Source organism: Rhododendron vialii, chromosome 3a (assembly GCF_030253575.1).
Source record: "Rhododendron vialii isolate Sample 1 chromosome 3a, ASM3025357v1".
NCBI classification, from domain to species: Eukaryota; Viridiplantae; Streptophyta; class Magnoliopsida; order Ericales; family Ericaceae; genus Rhododendron; species Rhododendron vialii.
Window position 1 is genome coordinate 27,004,647 of NC_080559.1, and position 16,720 is coordinate 27,021,366.

The 16,720-nt window shown below is 38.9% G+C and overlaps 1 protein-coding gene across 2 annotated transcripts in view; it reads left to right on the plus strand.

Moving 5' to 3' along the window:
* The window catches only part of LOC131318796 (cleavage and polyadenylation specificity factor subunit 1), a 31,307-nt gene that overhangs the window by 3,579 nt on the left and 11,008 nt on the right, over positions 1 to 16,720 (plus strand). Inside the window, exons 3-17 of one of the 2 annotated variants that reach the window (XM_058348764.1) lie at positions 245 to 398; positions 1,259 to 1,394; positions 3,211 to 3,356; positions 4,209 to 4,304; positions 4,404 to 4,456; positions 5,016 to 5,147; positions 6,242 to 6,293; positions 6,397 to 6,516; positions 6,849 to 6,983; positions 7,865 to 7,993; positions 8,240 to 8,317; positions 9,676 to 9,816; positions 11,684 to 11,778; positions 13,611 to 13,807; positions 15,864 to 16,651. In XM_058348764.1, the coding sequence (XP_058204747.1) occupies positions 245 to 398; positions 1,259 to 1,394; positions 3,211 to 3,356; positions 4,209 to 4,304; positions 4,404 to 4,456; positions 5,016 to 5,147; positions 6,242 to 6,293; positions 6,397 to 6,516; positions 6,849 to 6,983; positions 7,865 to 7,993; positions 8,240 to 8,317; positions 9,676 to 9,816; positions 11,684 to 11,778; positions 13,611 to 13,807; positions 15,864 to 16,651 (2,452 nt within the window). The remainder of the gene's footprint in view (positions 1 to 244; positions 399 to 1,258; positions 1,395 to 3,210; positions 3,357 to 4,208; positions 4,305 to 4,403; positions 4,457 to 5,015; positions 5,148 to 6,241; positions 6,294 to 6,396; positions 6,517 to 6,848; positions 6,984 to 7,864; positions 7,994 to 8,239; positions 8,318 to 9,675; positions 9,817 to 11,683; positions 11,779 to 13,610; positions 13,808 to 15,863; positions 16,652 to 16,720) is intronic. The other variant, XM_058348765.1, reaches the window with a different exon arrangement.

Below are 16,720 nucleotides of genomic sequence, written 5' to 3' on the forward strand. Positions count from 1 at the left end.
ACCATGATTGCTTATTTACCAGTAGTAGAGTGAGTTTGGGTTTGAGGTTCCAATGAGGATGGGTTGACCACCACCTACTTCTCTGATTATTATTTGTATTAGAGCTGTTTCATATGAAGGTTCTACTTCATGTTCGGTAGCACTAGCAGTAGCACATATAAATGCGTTAACCCTGCTATCTCCTGCTCTTTATGTGTTTCTGATACTTGATGCCTATTGACACTTGCTCATCCTATGATTTCAGCTCTATGCATTGTTTTGAGGGTCCAGATTGGCTTCATCTGAAAAGAGGAAGAGAATCTTTCACAAGAGGCCCATTGGTGAAGCCTGATCCTCAGGGAAGGTGTGCTGGGGTTCTTGTTTACGGTCTACAAATGATTATACTTAAGGCAGCTGAGGTCTCCTTTTCCTTCCATGCTGCCCTCTGGGTGTAGCTTTGTTTCCATTTGAATTTTATTTGGTTTTTCTCAAGTCAACTCTGTTTTTATGTTCAGCAAGTTGGCCTGAATTTTATTTCTGAAGGTGCCTCATGTGATGATTGATGAAATATGAATATGATATCTATAGTCTGTCTAGGACTTTGTCTGATACATTTTCCTCCCTCATTTCTTTCAAAATTCCTTAAGAATACACAACTTCTTGGCTGTGTGACTGTGTCCGCTCACAGTATTTCAGCCACATGACCTTTTTGAACCTCAAATAGTCAGCAGATGTTGAATTTTTCCTTGATGACCTGCTTGGGAATCATTAATCATCTTGCTATATGAGAAGGTGGACTTAAGGTTTCTCACTTTTTTGTTAACTCTCTCTATGTTTGTGCCTGCATACTGTCTGTGTATTGTACATTAGTTCTTATCCTAGCCATGGTAGTAAAATTGAGAATTGGAATCGCGGATCAAAATCAGTCCAATAATTGTAAGATTCTTCATTAACTGCAAAAATTGACGTTAAATGATGTATGAGAAACTACGTAAAAGTGATCTTGACAAAATATTCTTTTTGTTGTCATCATATGGGAAGATGTTTGGCTTGAATACGTGTTATTGTACACAAAAGCTGTTTGTCTCAGACTGACTTTTCCTAGCTTAGGCCACCTATATATTTTTGATTTACTTTGACGTCTGATGAACATGTTCACGCATGTATGCACCCGAAAGGATTTCACATGCACGGAAGTTAGCTTGCTTTTCAGTTAAACGTTGTCCGTTATATCTTTCTCTCTCGATTAAATTTCACGCTTGGAGATTTTGATTGTTAGGCTGGTTCTGGTTTGGTTTCTGAAGAGAATGCCTTGACTACCGGAGGTGCAGTCCCTGCTCGTGTTGAGTCGTCATATGTAGTCAGTTTACGATGTCTGGACATGAAGCATGTAAAGGATTTTATATTTCTACATGGTGAGACTACAACTGGCTCAATTGATTTTGTTTCACATAATAACAAGCCCTTGGCTCATTGTTGGTTTGATTTGTTTGGCTCTCTTTTGCACATTAAGTGTTTGGATGGTTGATCATGTTTCAACAGTGTTGTTTGTACTAGTGTCGATTTGCATTGAAATAAAGCTATTATAATGTGTATTTATGGTGAAGTTTCTTTCAGAGTCTTACCCAGCTTGTTGATTGTCCTGTAAGTGCTCATGTTTCATAAGTCTGTGTTAAAATAATGTTATAAAAGATGTGTTCTAAATTGTTTATCTTTTGTCTAAAGCAGGAGTATACTATTGTCGGGTGTCTTGACAGCGACTATTTGTTATCAGTTGCCTAGAAGTTCTTGTCTGTGACTGTTGCATCTCTGAAAACGTCTGTGCGCCTGATTGGCCGAATTTGATTATTTTTAAACTAGGGTCTGGCTTAGTTTTGCGTTTTGTGCTTTATAAAACATTTCTTAGGTATTCTTTCAGTTGCAATTATTGGCAGCCTCTTTTCTGGAATCTGGTTGGTTTCCAAGTTATTTATTATATAATAGAATTCACTGTTTATGGACGTTAAGTGATCTCGTGCTTTAGAATGGGTATGAGGTGGTGGACGATGCACCTTCTTGAAATATTTGACTCTCCTCGTAGCTTTGTATTTGTATTTATGGGTTAATGTCTGTAGGAATTTTTTCTGCATTTAAGAAATATGGTGAATCAGTGGGAAAGTCGCGAATTTACATTTTTATCCACATGAAGGTTGGAAATGCAATTTATTGATAGGTAAAGAGATGGACTCTAAGCCAATTCACTAGGGACGCTGCAGATCCACTCTTTTCATATTCAAATCAGCCCTTTTTTTAGATAAAAGTGAACGTCAGATATGGCTGTATGCAATTGTAAAGCATGAGAACTATCAAGCACGACGAGCATCCGTTGTATCAAATGGTATCATGGTTGAAAGCAAAACCAGTGGCTAGTCTTTCCGATCTGCTAGATGCTTTTAAATGGTGATCAAATAAAGCAAAATTGGTTATTCCTTCTGAATCCAGTGAAAACTGCCCCAAGGATTTTTTAGTACCCACCCCCTTGAGGACTTTACTGCTGTATACTGACTAGTGAATAGTGACAGCTTTATGAAGGCAGCGTTGTTCCACGAAAACAAAGGATGTGTCTTCTTATAAAAGGAGTGCATGTGATGTGTATTTGAAATTTCATTTCCTACTGTATATATTACTTACTCTATCTTCCTATCTTGTACTCCATATGTCCCTATATTGAGATTTCGTGGTAGCTTTTGATTCAACGAAGGACACTATGATTGGCATTCTCTGCTTTGCTTGACTTCGTATTTTTAGTTCATTCCACCTCCTTGCCTTGTAACGTTATCTTTGTTAGCTGTCACGATGCGGTTGTTATGACAATCTACTTATATTGATGTTGCTTTGGCTTTCCATGTGAGTCCGAACTCATGTTTGATCAATAGAGCTCATACAACTTTGAGCTGCATCAGTTGTAGGAACACTTGATTATGCTTACTTTTTAATTGCACAAACCATACAACACCCAAATACTCAGAAAGTTGGATGTTCTGTTATGATATGATGTTGTTCATTAGTTCTTGAAATCTGATGTTTATCAGTCTTAACTCAGACATCCTTTTTCTGAGCATTTTCTTATCAAGAAATGTAAGGAAGAATTCTCTCTTAAGGAGGGTTATTAGTTTGCATAATCTCTGCTGCTTTGTTCAAATTAACACCCCCCTCCCTCCTTTCCGCAATTTGATATGATTCATTTTGTAGGATACATTGAACCTGTAATGGTCATCCTTCATGAGAGGGAGCTCACATGGGCTGGCCGTGTCTCGTGGAAGCATCATACCTGCATGATTTCTGCTCTAAGTATTAGCACAACTTTGAGGCAGCATCCACTTATATGGTCAGCCGCTGTAAGTCCTTATTTTGATAATAAACTGTGTTCCCAGTCTCTTTTCAGCTGAGTAATGGATACTAGAACGTGGTGCCAAGGATGCTTCTCACCCGAACATCCTTTCCTTGTCTGGCTTATGCCCCGAGAATGAGTGCCAGAAGCTTCTACGTATTCTTTTCTAGCTTTAGTGCCATGGTCCTTTGAACATAAAGTCCTTTAGTCACTACATCAGGAAATGCTCATGGTTTCTTATGATTCAAATATGTTTTGATGTTGAACTGGGCGGCATGTTTCAAGTCTGCCATCCTGAATTTCAATTGCCTGCATATCACAACTTTACTTGCAAACATGTTTCTCGCATTCATGATGTCTATTATTTACTGTCAATGAAAATGTTCGCTTTTGATGCGCATCTCCTTTTCTCTTCTCATCGCTGTAAAAGTGATGTATCTTTGGTGCAAAATAACCTTGCAACATGACTGCTGTATTAACTTGGGAAGATGGTTATCTCTGCAGTAAGGTCAGTTAATGAAAAAGCAGGTAAAAAAAGGAGGGAGACGAACCAAAAAAAATGTAAAGATTATCCTATAGTTGGACTTATCATTGTGTTGAATTGTGGTGGTGGTCGTTTGATAGTTTCCCAAATTTCTTTCCCAGTATGTGGTCAAACGCTTGGTAAATTGAAGCCTAACTTTTAATTTCCATCTGCGTTGCGTGATAATATGGCTAAATCTTGACTATCTTGAACTCTGTATTGTTGTGGGTTTGTGTGGAACATGCTTTACCAAAGGTAGGGGTCCATTTTAGTATTGATTTCAGTTTCTCTGAGTGTGAAATACTTCTTCAACTTGGGTTCATTTTTTGTTTGCAGAATCTCCCTTATGATGCGTACAAGCTTCTTGCTGTGCCATCTCCAATTGGTGGAGTTCTCGTGCTTAGTGCAAATACTGTTCATTATCACAGTCAGGTAAACCTTCTCATTGCATTGGCTGTTCACTTGTTTGGTAGCGTGTGGGTGCTTAATTTCTTCCTTTCTACCATTTAATTAGTGATATTCCTTGGGCAGTCTGCATCATGCATGTTGGCTTTGAACAACTTCGCTGTTTCCGTTGGTAGCAGGTCAGTTCTTAGTGTCCAAGTGTTACTTCTGCAATTTATTCGGTACTTGACTACTACGACGTACTTGTTCTTTCATCGGTAATTGGAAATTCCACATGGCTGCAAATTGTACTCTACAACTGCTTTCCTTTTGCTGATCTTGCAGTTGGTTTCCTTGTGTCACATTAGTTTACATGCTTATATGTATGAACTTTTCCTGTTGTATCTTTCTGACATCTTGTAGGCAGCTTCATGTTAGCTGTCTACGTGCTTTCTAATGTTCTATATTCTTGAGGAGAGTTTTAACACTTAAAAAGTGTTGAGATGAAGTCGCCCAAGATGTGCCTAAATTATCTCTTATGTTAAGGGCCTGTAGGTAACATTTTTGTTAGAAAAAATCAAATTGCAGAAACTCAAACATGTTTGGTAGAGTGTTTTGGTTTCCAAAATTTGGCAACAGTTTCCTAAGTCACCAATTAAATTGGCCATTGATGTTATGGTGTTCACATTTGCAGTTAATCATTAGGAATGTACTTAACGGGCAATTAAACTTACATTTGATCAAATAAAATGACTCCAGCCAAGAGATGCCAAGATCAAGTTTCAGTGTAGAGCTTGACGCTGCCAATGCAACTTGGTTATTAAACGACGTGGCCATGCTGTCAACTAAAACTGGGGAACTACTTCTGCTGACTCTTGTGTATGATGGGCGGTATGTGATTTTAAAATCTTATCCCCTTTTTTATTTATTTATATATAAATAGTTTCTTAACAGTTTCGTAATGCTAGTAATCAGCTTGTTTTAGTAGCTGCAACTGTTTTCTTTTTCCATTTTCTTCTGTTCCTTATCTTTCTGATTCTTCATTGGCATTTCTGACAATGTGTTGTTTTTATTAAGTATCTTTCAGATGGTCAGTGTTTGAACATGTCATATTTTTAGGTTGTTCAATTTGTCATATATTGATATCCAAGTTGATGGTATCTCCAATTTCAGAGAGTGATAGAGAGAGGGAGGGAGGGCACTGGTTCCCAACTTGCCGACTCCGGTCAAGGGCCATCATTACTATCTTTTTCAAGATCCTTGAATGAAACTTTGGACATACTCAAACAGTGTAGAGCCTTATCCCCAATTGGCTGATGTGACCTGGTGTTGTCATTTCAGAAGCGCACATTTGTACCCTGCTATAGCCTTATCCCCAATTGGCTGATGTGACCTGGTGTTGTCATTTCAGAGGCGCACGTTTGTACCCTGCTATCTCGTCCGAGAAGGCAAGCTCCTTCTTGGACCAGAGCTTTGCCTTTTCCCCCCACTGGTTAGACTCAAATCATCTCTGGACACCCTCTGTCCTGAGATTTGTTCCGTTGGACGCCCCTGATGGCTGGTGCTGAGATGATCTCCTCGTCAGGCACTATGTTCTCCGGGCGTTTCTGTTGTCGGATGATTTGTGGTGGCTGCCACGCGTCTAGCAAGTTATTTGCACTCCTAATTCCTTGTGATAATTCCACCTCGTTGAGCCTATTTCGTAACAATTTTTTCTTTTGCGCCGTCATTGATCTAACACGATAGAAGAGCTTTGGATTCCTTAGCGGTCTTTGGTTAAAGTTTCTTCATTTGGATTTATTTGCATTTGCATTGTGCTTCTCTCTTTGTATGTATGTTTGTATCTCTACATCTTGAGATAGCACATGACGGAGGGTGTTGAATAATTTGATATCCGATGGTGGGCTTGGGTCCAATGTCTTTCATCTTATGCCTTTGGGGCAAATACTGGTCTAACAGACACATTTTTCCTTCTCCACATGCAGCGTTGTGCAGAGACTTGATCTTTCAAAGTCTAGAGCTTCAGTGCTTACTTCGGTGAGCCCTATTTATACATGCTTCTTACACTAATGTGCTATTAAATTTATTCTCTGAGGCCTATCTACTCTAATTGTTATAAGAGTTTTCTACTGGCCTGTAGGGAATGGCGACACTTGGAAACTCATTGTTTTTTTTGGGTAGTCGGCTTGGAGATAGTTTGCTTGTGCAGTTTTCTTGTGGCATTGGAGCATCAGCATTGCCTCATGGCATGAAGGAAGAGGTTTCTATTCAGAGTCAATGTTTGACATTGTTGCTAAGTTTTATTTATTCTTTTTGCTATTTGGAAAAAAATGTCACCGTAATATATTTCTTCTTTTTCGATGTCTGACTTCTTGAACCATGTACTCTGGCTCTAAGTATGTTATATGTCAACCAAGTAGTCTTGAAATGCTGAATGCTGTTGGATTCGTCTACGCGTTCCTGATTTTCATAAACTGTCATGGAATCTTCAGTTCTTCTGCAATTGTTTCTATGATTGACATTCTTGTCCAGAATATCCAAAGAAATAATTTTCAGAACTCATTTGTTACCTTTGTCTGTTTATATATTTAGGTTACGGATATTGAAGGAGAAATCCCGTCAGCAAAGAGGTTACGGAGATCACCTTCTGATGCGTTACTGGAAATGGTTAATGGGGAGGAGCTTTCCTTATATGGTTCAGGTCCAAGTAATGCACAGTCAGCACAGGTTGAGTATATTTTCAAGCAGGATACATGCCTTTTATTTCTGTTCGTTTATGGTTTCCCAGTAATGCAATTTTTTATCTAAGGTCGCTGAAAAATCTCCATTGAAAAGAAGAGTAAAAAATACGGTTGAACTGGTGGAGAAAATGAGGAAACGTTTGCAGCTTCCGTAGAAATTATCCGTACTTCCTCCTAGATGACCTTGTGTATTGTGACCAGTTGGTTGTATATAAGGAATTCTGTCAGCCTGGAGATTTAATCCCTTGTAAATCTCCAGATGGATGTGTTCAATAGAAATGTGAAGTTCTATGCATAGTTAAAGCAAATCAAGCTTGCATAGGTATCAAAAAGATCGAAGCTGTAAGAGAACAGAAGTGATATTGGGAAAGTAGTTAGCCTTTGATGTAAAGCAACATATTTGGGGTTTCTGATTTTGTTCCACGACTTTCTGTTATGGAATTTCAGATAAATCGACCATAATTATTGACTTTATGCATTGAAGGTTATGTCCTGAATTTTTGTATGTTCTTACTGATCCCAAATACTAAATTTGTTGTTTAATCTTGTCTGGTCGTGGTGTTGTGGGTCTCTCTCTCTCAACACTGTTTCAGATCATCCACTTTTTATGGTTTCCTTTTCCGGTTTTTCTTTATGAGATGGTGGTTTTTCTTTATGAGATGGTTTAATGTTTTTCATTCCATTATGGTCTTGTGAAACCAGGTGAACAAATATTGCACCATCCTTTCCATTCAAGTGAAATTAATGCATCTCCTTGAGAGTTAGGATGCTTGATTTATGATTTATCTTTTATTTAGCAACTTGTTAATATTGTTTATCCCTTTTAAGTATTTCTAGTATTGATATGCTTCCTCTTGATGTATGCAGAAGACATTTTCATTTGCAGTGAGAGATTCACTGATCAATGTTGGCCCTTTGAAAGATTTCTCGAATGGTTTACGGATTAATGCTGATCTCAGTGCAACGGGGATTGCTAAGCAAAGCAATTATGAGCTGGTTAGTGTCAATTTTTGTCAACATGGTGTGAAATAGGTTCGGGGCTGTAACTTGATCATTCTTCTGGTGGCTGATTATGCATGTTATGGAGTATTGTTGCTGTTTATTTTGTACCCTTTTTTTTTTGTACCCATTAAGGATATGCATATTGGACTGAAATTTTGAAACCAGCACCTGCAAAGGTTTACTGCTTCATAATTTGAAGTTGTAACCTTGGTTGTTTTTTCATTTTGGGAGTATTTGTAGGTTTGCTGTTCTGGTCACGGTAAGAATGGTACTCTCTGTGTGCTTCAGCAGTCAATTCGGCCAGAAACGATTACTCAGGTAACTAGTTCATTCTTGGAAACTTTGTCGCATATTTGGTATTCTACTTGTGTGTTTGACCCCTATCAAAGTGTGTTGCTCATTTGGTTTTCTACTCCTATATGCACTATACTTCACTAAAAAATGGGAAGGAGTGTTTTTTCCCTATATGTGTACCATCGTTTTACTAGTTCATTTACTTTCTTTCGGGAACCCCAGTTTAAGTTAAATGTTTTCCATCTGGTTTTTGTTGTCAAGTTATGATTCCACTCCTATACAAGAGGAATTGGTCCCGACCTCTTCTTTTATTTCTTTTCCAATGTGGTGGTTTGTTGGTTTACTAGAAGGAGGTGAAGGTGGGTGTGAGGCTATGTTCTCTGGGTGGGTTTGTTGGTGGGTATTGCTGTACGTTCTGCTCTAAAAAGCGTGCTACCCGTGCTATGTATAGGAGCACAAGAAATATATGTTATGCCTTACCATGCCTACACTTTTCAACTTAGATTTGCGTAAGCCACTCACAAGTAAATGAGAGAAGTGGTGGGCAATAAATGAGTGATTTGTGTAAGTGAATGAGTGGGGGAAGAAAAGAACGTGAGATGAGAGAAGTGGAGAGGTTGATGTGGATTTTTGGGTGAATTTCTTGATTTTCCTAGAAATAGAGTTAGTGCCAAGTGGACTACCTCACTTCGGTATATTGTATAGATGTTGCCTTCCTCCTCTCTCCTCCTGTTCCTTCGAGCCTTGATTTGTTATCCGTCTTCAGCTGATTGGAAGAAATTGACTTGGGTGTGTTATCATAAATCATGTCGCACATCCATGAGGAGAGTTTGCTTAGAGAACTGCGATATACGAGGCAGGTTTTGGATTCTTGTTTCCTGTGCCGCTATCACGGACAGTGTACTATAAACGCTGGCACACCATGTCAATGTTTGTGTGCATGGACAATTGTTTGTGTTACCTTTTAAATAATTTTTCTCTGAAAACATGATTAAGTACATCAAATAGGATACTTATCTAAATGCTTCGGATATTCTTTCTTTTTCTTCAATTACATTTCATATGTTCATATCACGATTGTTTCTTTATTTCAAAGAATGCTGGTGCATATGGGTTCTTACTTTTTGGTTGACGTTTTGCCTCATGTTTGTTGACATGAAGGGACTTGTTTGATATGTTCTTGGATGTAGTAAGTGACAGTTTTTAGTTTTTGTAGAGCATCTGAACTACTATACTGGGTGAGTACTTTATTTTGTCACCAATAATTAACCCTGGACACATTTATATGTCCAGGAGAACATATTCTGCGCAGTCTGCAGGTTTTATGTTTAAAATGACTTATGTTTGTGGTTTTTAACATTTGAAAATTTAACTTTTTGTAGGAACAATTACCTGGTTGTAAAGGACTCTGGACTGTTTACCACAAGAACACACGCAGTCATAGTGTTGACTCTGCAAAGATGGGTTTGGAGGATGATGAATACCATGCATATTTGATTATTAGTTTGGAGACTCGTACTATGGTAATTACATACTCTGGTCCTTGCGTTGCAAAGGTCGATTATGTCTGTGAAATTTGGCCACTATGTTGTTACAAGGCAAGAAGTACTTCTTAATTATACTGAATACATTGATATTAAGTTTTCCATGATAGTTCCGGCAGAACACCCACTTTCTTGATGTTCTGGGGTTGATTACATAATCGTGTATATCTGGTAGTTTGGTTGAAAAATAATTCTTCACTTTTATCTTCTGGATAAATATTGTATAGTGATAAATGAGCTGTCGCTAATCATTTTTTAGTTGCTTGTGAGGCACCTTAGATTGGAGCTCTTTTACTGCTGTTCTTATACTCCCTCCATTTCAAAATGAGTGACCTTTTTGGGAAAGCATGTCATTTTCAATTCCTTATATCTTTCAATATGAATGTTAAAAAATATGTAATATGGATCTTGTTTGATAGATTTTAATTAGTTCTATTAGACAAAGTTTTCAAAATCACATAAAACTTCATAAATCGAAAGATATAAGCATTTTAAAATGACACAGAGTCCCAAAAAGGTCACTCATTTTGGAACGGAGGGAGTATGTTAGTAAGTCTGGATGTGTGGAAATGAGTAGAACTTTATCCGCAGCTCAGCCCCACAATTTTACTCGTAATTTATTTTTCAACGACCGTATCTTCTTTTTTGACCCCATAATCTTTCCATTGCTTCTGTGCATGGATCTTACCATTCAAATAATTGTGAAGTCATAGAAGACACTTTGCTTTTTGTCGGTCCTTGATGATTTTTGTTGAGATACAATGCTGTTGATAAAAGAATTTGAACTCTTCATGTTGGGACTTGTGATACAATGCTATTGGTAAATGAATATGAACCCGTCCTTAATCTGGCTATTTTCTGGCAAAACCTTTCAAAAAAGCTTGTTGATCCAAACGCATGTGTGCCATTGTTTGACCTCATATTATGCTTTGGGGTGCAAATGTGCTGCTTAAATTAATTGTATTTGCTCCCTTGGCTCATGAGAAACTTAATACTGATGGCATCATTCGGATAAGGAGACCCAACTGTTTTTTTTTTTTGTTAGTGGTGTGGCATATGCACAAGGGAGGGGGAGAATATTGTTCATTTACTTTTGTATTAGATAGAACTATTTCTATTTGACAAAGTTGTGGTAATCATTATTGTTAGAAAAGCTCAGCCCACAAAGTCTCCTTAAAACCCAGGTATTAAGGAAAGGGAAGCTAGGGCCTTATAACCAGCATAGAGGGGGCATGCCCAAGTGATGTGGGACACAATCCAACACACCCTCCTGGCCCACAAAACTTGGCAACCGGACAACAGTTCACCATGGAAGGCCCAACCAAAGTTCTGATACCATGTTAGAAAAGCTCAGCCCACAAAGTCTCCTTAAAACCCAGGTATTAAGGAGAGGGAAGCTAGGGCCTTATAACCAGCATAGAGGGGGCATGCCCAGGCGATGTGGGACACAATTCAACAATTATCATTGCCTTCCAAGGGTGTTGTTGTTGATTACTTGAGACTAGGCAGTTTTTTGTTGTAGTTTTCTTTCTTATCTTAGACGACTGATTGTTCAGATTTATGATATTTATTGGTAGTTTCTCTTTATTAATGTTAAAGCATCCAACTCGAAACCAACAAGCAATGAGTGGAGAGGCCGCTCAGGCTCATATACTAGTTTTGGAGGTTGTGGGACTAGCTCTAACAATTAATAACTTATTTGTTGGCAAAAACATATGTTGAGCATATTGGTGGATATGTACTTTGCCTTGGATGTTGAGGTGTAAAGATACAGATAGAAGCATATCTTTGTGTTTTCTTGATATAAGTTGTGTGACTATTGTCTTCTGTGAAATGAAATTTGCAGGTATTAGAGGCAGCTAGTAACCTAGAGGAAGTTACCGAAACCGTAGGCTACTATGTGCAGGGAAGTACAATTGCTGCAGGAAATCTCTTTGGAAGGTGAGTGTGCATCTGATGTCGGTGTTGTGATATTCTTCCTCTGCCCAAAATAAAAAAATAAAAAAATCTCATCTTCCTATTATTAGTCTTCGATGAAGGCTTGGGATATGCTTTTATTTTCTCTTTCGATGCTTTTCCCTCTAATAATATTTTTGGTTTGGGTTTTTAATATGCTCTTTTTGACAAAATTCGCTCGTTTATTTATTTATATTTTGAGGGGGGATATATGAATATTACACCTGCAGTGGGATGAGTTCCACCATACCCGCTTCGATCTCTCTAGCTCTTCAACAACAGGCTGCAAGATGCATTGATCCATCTTCCACCTATATGTTGAATCTTTGGTTTTGCAAGATGGTTTCTTGTAACGGCTGCTTGATAGGGTGCAAGATTTCTTTATTCATCTTCCACCTATATATTTAACCTCAGGGTTTGCAATAGGGATGAAATCGGTTCCGGTCGGTTTTTTGTCGTTTTTTCCGCCGAATCAGTCGGTTTTCAAAAATCAAGAACCGCCACCGACCAATGAATGGAGAAAAGCGTTTGGTTCGGTGATGATTAAAGCGGTTCAGTCTGGTCAGTTCGCTGACTTGGGTTGTTAACAAGAAGAAGATCTAATGGCGAACTTAACTATCAAATGGCCGCTGAACCAGTTCGTTGTGGTCCACTTCTTCGTGGAATACGCGATCAAGATTAGTCTTCAAATAAGACATGGAGGGAGAGATGAGAGAGAGGGGTTCTCTGTCTGTGCACATCAGACATGGAGTGAGATGAGAGAGAGAGGCTTTCCAATGAGATCCCCGATGTATTGCAGAGAAAGAGACGCAGAGGAAGAGAGAGATGTATGCCAGTTGGGTACAGTTGTTAAATGAGGGAATTATTATCTGATGAGGTGGGGTACGCACGGGAAGCATATGATGTGCTTTGGAATGAAGGGCTGGGGTTAAGAATGTTATATATCTGTTCGTTTTGTTTCATTTCATTTCAGTCTTTTTCGCCCAAAAACCACAACCGAACCGAATCTTAAATTTCTTCAAAGGTTGAAGCCGAACCAAACCAACTTACCACTAAAACCGGCCGAAATTGCAAAAAAGTAATCGCCCAAAAACCACAACCGAACCGAATCTTAAATTTCTTCGAAGGTTGAAGCCGAACCGAACCAACTTACCACTAAAACCTACTGAAATTGCAAAAAAGTAATCGGTTCAGTTGGTTGGTTTGGTTTTTCAGTTAAAACTTTCACCCTAGTATGCAAGATTGTTTCTTTATATACCTCTGCCCTTAGTTTTTCTTAATGAGCAAAAGTGGTTACTCTACCTACAAGAGCGCTAACGGGTGCCACTCGTATATGCTACAGCGAGGTATAAAACAAAGCAAATCCGCTATACATGAATATGCTCAAATGACACTACAAAATCCAAGAATTAGTCCAAGGACGGATCAAATTACCCAAATAACCAACTGTATGAATAGATAAACTGTACTCTTCAGTCTAAAGACTCATTCTCGGACAACCTTGTCTCCATACTTTGCACAGCTTTTCAGGCAATTGGTTAACAGTTTGGATATTCTTGTCTTCAGGAATATTTGATATTGGAAGTGGTTTTGCGTTTAGTTCATGATCGATTCCGTTGTCTACTTTAATCTTCTCTGCAACGTGTTTCGGTTTCCTGTTTATGTCGTGATGCTCCCTTGTGTCTTCGCACATGTAATTTCTTTCTATACTTTTGCTGTGTTTAGATTCCTCAAGGTCTAAATATCAATCCCAGATGCCAATTTTTGTGGACACCTGTTTACCATGCAGTGTTTCACTTAAGTTCCACTTTCTATAGGCGGCGAGTTGTCCAAGTCTTTGCTCGTGGTGCTAGAATTCTTGATGGTGCTTTTATGACTCAAGATTTAAGCTTTCGAGCTCCAAACTCTGAAGCTGGTGCTGGGTCTGAAACCTTGACAGTATCATCTGTTGCTATAGCTGATCCATACGTGTTACTGAAGATGACTGATGGAAGCATTCAGCTTCTTGTTGGAGGTATGGCCGACCATCTTAACTCTTGCTAGTGTCCTAATAATTGCTAAGTCATCAAAAGGTACATTTGGACTTGGATAGTGATGGATGCCTTTTTTGGGTAGGTCATTTCTATTGTAGTTTGCTATTAATGTGAATTCATCACATGGGCTAAGCAGTTTGATTCTTCTTCTTTTTAAAAGAAATAGAAAGAGAAGAAAAAGTTCAGTTATTCTGTGTTTGAATATTACGCACCAAGCAAAAAAGATAGTAAAGTTGACTAGATTTAGGTTTTGTGTGGTTAGTGTTGCCATATCCGAGCACTCATTAATGGGCACAAAATCCAATATTTGAGAAGTTCAACCTTGCTCGCTTTGTGCACATGCACGTGTCTATGTGTCTATTTCTCTGTCTGCATACTCGAAAATTTGTCGTTCTAGGATCCTGATCTCAAAGTCCATTAATATTTGGGTTTGTTCAGCATTGTTGAGAAATGTCTTGAGTGAGACTACATTTGTAATGACACTTTCTGATTGATTTTTGTGTTGCATGTGTTTCAACTTTCAAGCTATACTGTCCTTATAAGGTCTTCGGTTGTCACTTTCTTAATGGACACATCTGAAAGGAAAACAATGCTTTATCTCGTAAGCTGCTCTTGTGAATTTCGTGTGGCGAGCATTCTGATTTCCTTCATGTTGGTTCACACCATTCTGGTCTTGATGTCTAATAGGTTGAAGAAATGGCAGAGGGATTTCTTAAGGAGTGGCATGGGTGAAAAGTTTTAGTACCACTTAGTTGATCGGAGATGGTGTGTGACCCAATTGGAGATAGCGGTGTGGGCTTGTGGACGTTGGGGACTTCGAATAGGAAGGGGTTGGGCAAGTGCTTGTGGAGATTGCTTGCAAAAGGGTGTGGAGATTTCTTGCAAAAGGGACAAGCTTTTGAGGAGGGTAGTGGTAGCACTGTATGGAGAGTCCTTGGGTGCTTGGGTAATAGAAGGGCATTTACTCGGTGTGGGAGGACTACTCTAAGGTCGTAAGCTTCAGAGTGAATGGGGGGGAGATGGAGTGAAATTCAGGATACAGGTGGTGTGGGAAGGAGATGCTAGGTAGTGTGCTTTCAGAGTGTGGACTGGGATGCAGCAGTGGCTAATTATTTGCTGACTCCGGAAAAAGATGTCTTCTGTGATTTTGGTCCTCTAAGTCTCTTTCAGGGTCAGGTTGGAACAACTTGTTGGTTGTTAGATATCCTATAAGGAGTTGGAGAGGTCGGAGTGGAAGAAGACAACATTAGATGGAGTGCGTGTGTGGGGAGGGGTGTGTGTTGTGGGGGGATGTTAGATTTGCTGTTTTCTGGTGGAACACAGCTCGCAGGAAAATCTTGGTGATTGATAGTATTATTAGCAGACAGATTTCTTGTTAAATTGATGTGTCATCTGTAAGAAAGATGGGGAGTCGGTCTCTCATCTTCTCATGAATTCTTCTATTTCGAGGGAAATGTGGAGTTTGGTTTTGGCTTTGTTTGTAGAGGCTTGGTGCATTGCAAAGATGTCTTCTGTTAAATATGTGGTTACACTTGTCTGTTAAGTATCTTTTCAACATATTTATTTGACTGACCTCTTTGAAGTTGAGAAATCAGGACTTGAATGCTTCTTGCGTACCGACATTTATGCACTTTATATGGTGGATTTTTTGCGAGTTCGTGATTCTATGGTCATCATTGCTTTAAGGGTGGACTTCATAGTATAGCAGTCATTTTTATTAAGCTATACATGTCCTCTTCATTTGTAAAGTCATGTCCTGGTCCGTGGGACTCGGCTTTTGCGGTGAATTCAGATATATGAGATATCTAATACCTACCATAGGCAACCCACATTATGATTTCACCTTCATTTGTTATGACTGGAATTTGTTCCTTTCTTTCCATTGTTATATACATCTGTCTTCTTTCGTTCTGCTTATAGCTTCTATGAGTACCTCTAGCTTGTACTTTTTCTACTTATCCAGAATAAGTAATCTAGTTTTCTATTTAAACATCTTTTAAGTTTTTGTTTTTGTGCTTTTAAATTTCTTATCTACAGACCCTTCTACTTGCATGGTTTCTTCCAGTGTGCCTACTGTACTTGAAAGCTCAAAGAAGACAATATCTGCTTGTACACTGTATCGTGATAAAGGACCGGAGCCCTGGCTCCGGAAGACAAGTACTGATGCATGGCTTTCCACTGGCATAGAGGAGGCAATTGATGGGACCGATGGTACATCTCATGATCAGGGTGATATATACTGCGTTGTTTGCTACGAAAGTGGTACTCTTGAAATCTTTGATGTTCCTAACTTCAGTTGTGTATTCTCCGTGGATGCATTTGTGTCTGGAAAGACCTATCTTCTAGACACCTTTATCCAGGACCCGTCTGGCGATCCTCAGAAACTTTTAATTAATGATTCTGAAGAATTGCCAGGCCAAGGCAGGAAAGAAAACACCCATAACTTAAAGGTTGTTGAGTTGACCATGCAAAGATGGTCGGGACAGCATAGTCGCCCTTATCTTTTCGGAATATTGACGGATGGAACTATTCTTTGTTACCATGCTTACCTCTTTGAAGCTTCAGAAATTGCTTCTAAAAATGAGGAAGTTGTTTCCGTTCAGAATTCTGTCAACCTTAGCAGTGCAAGTACTTCTAGGCTTAGAAATCTGAGATTTGTTCGTGTTCCCTTGGATTCATACGCAAGAGAGGAAACATTATCTGGAACTCCATGCCAACGAATAACCATCTTCAAAAATGTTGGTGGTTACCAAGGTTTATTCCTTTCTGGTTCAAGGCCAGCTTGGTTCATGATATTCCGGGAACGGCTTCGGGTTCATCCACAGGTTAGTTTCTCATTGGTGGTTTGCCTTTTTTAATTTGATTTTCCTGTAAACACCCACCTTTTTTGTATT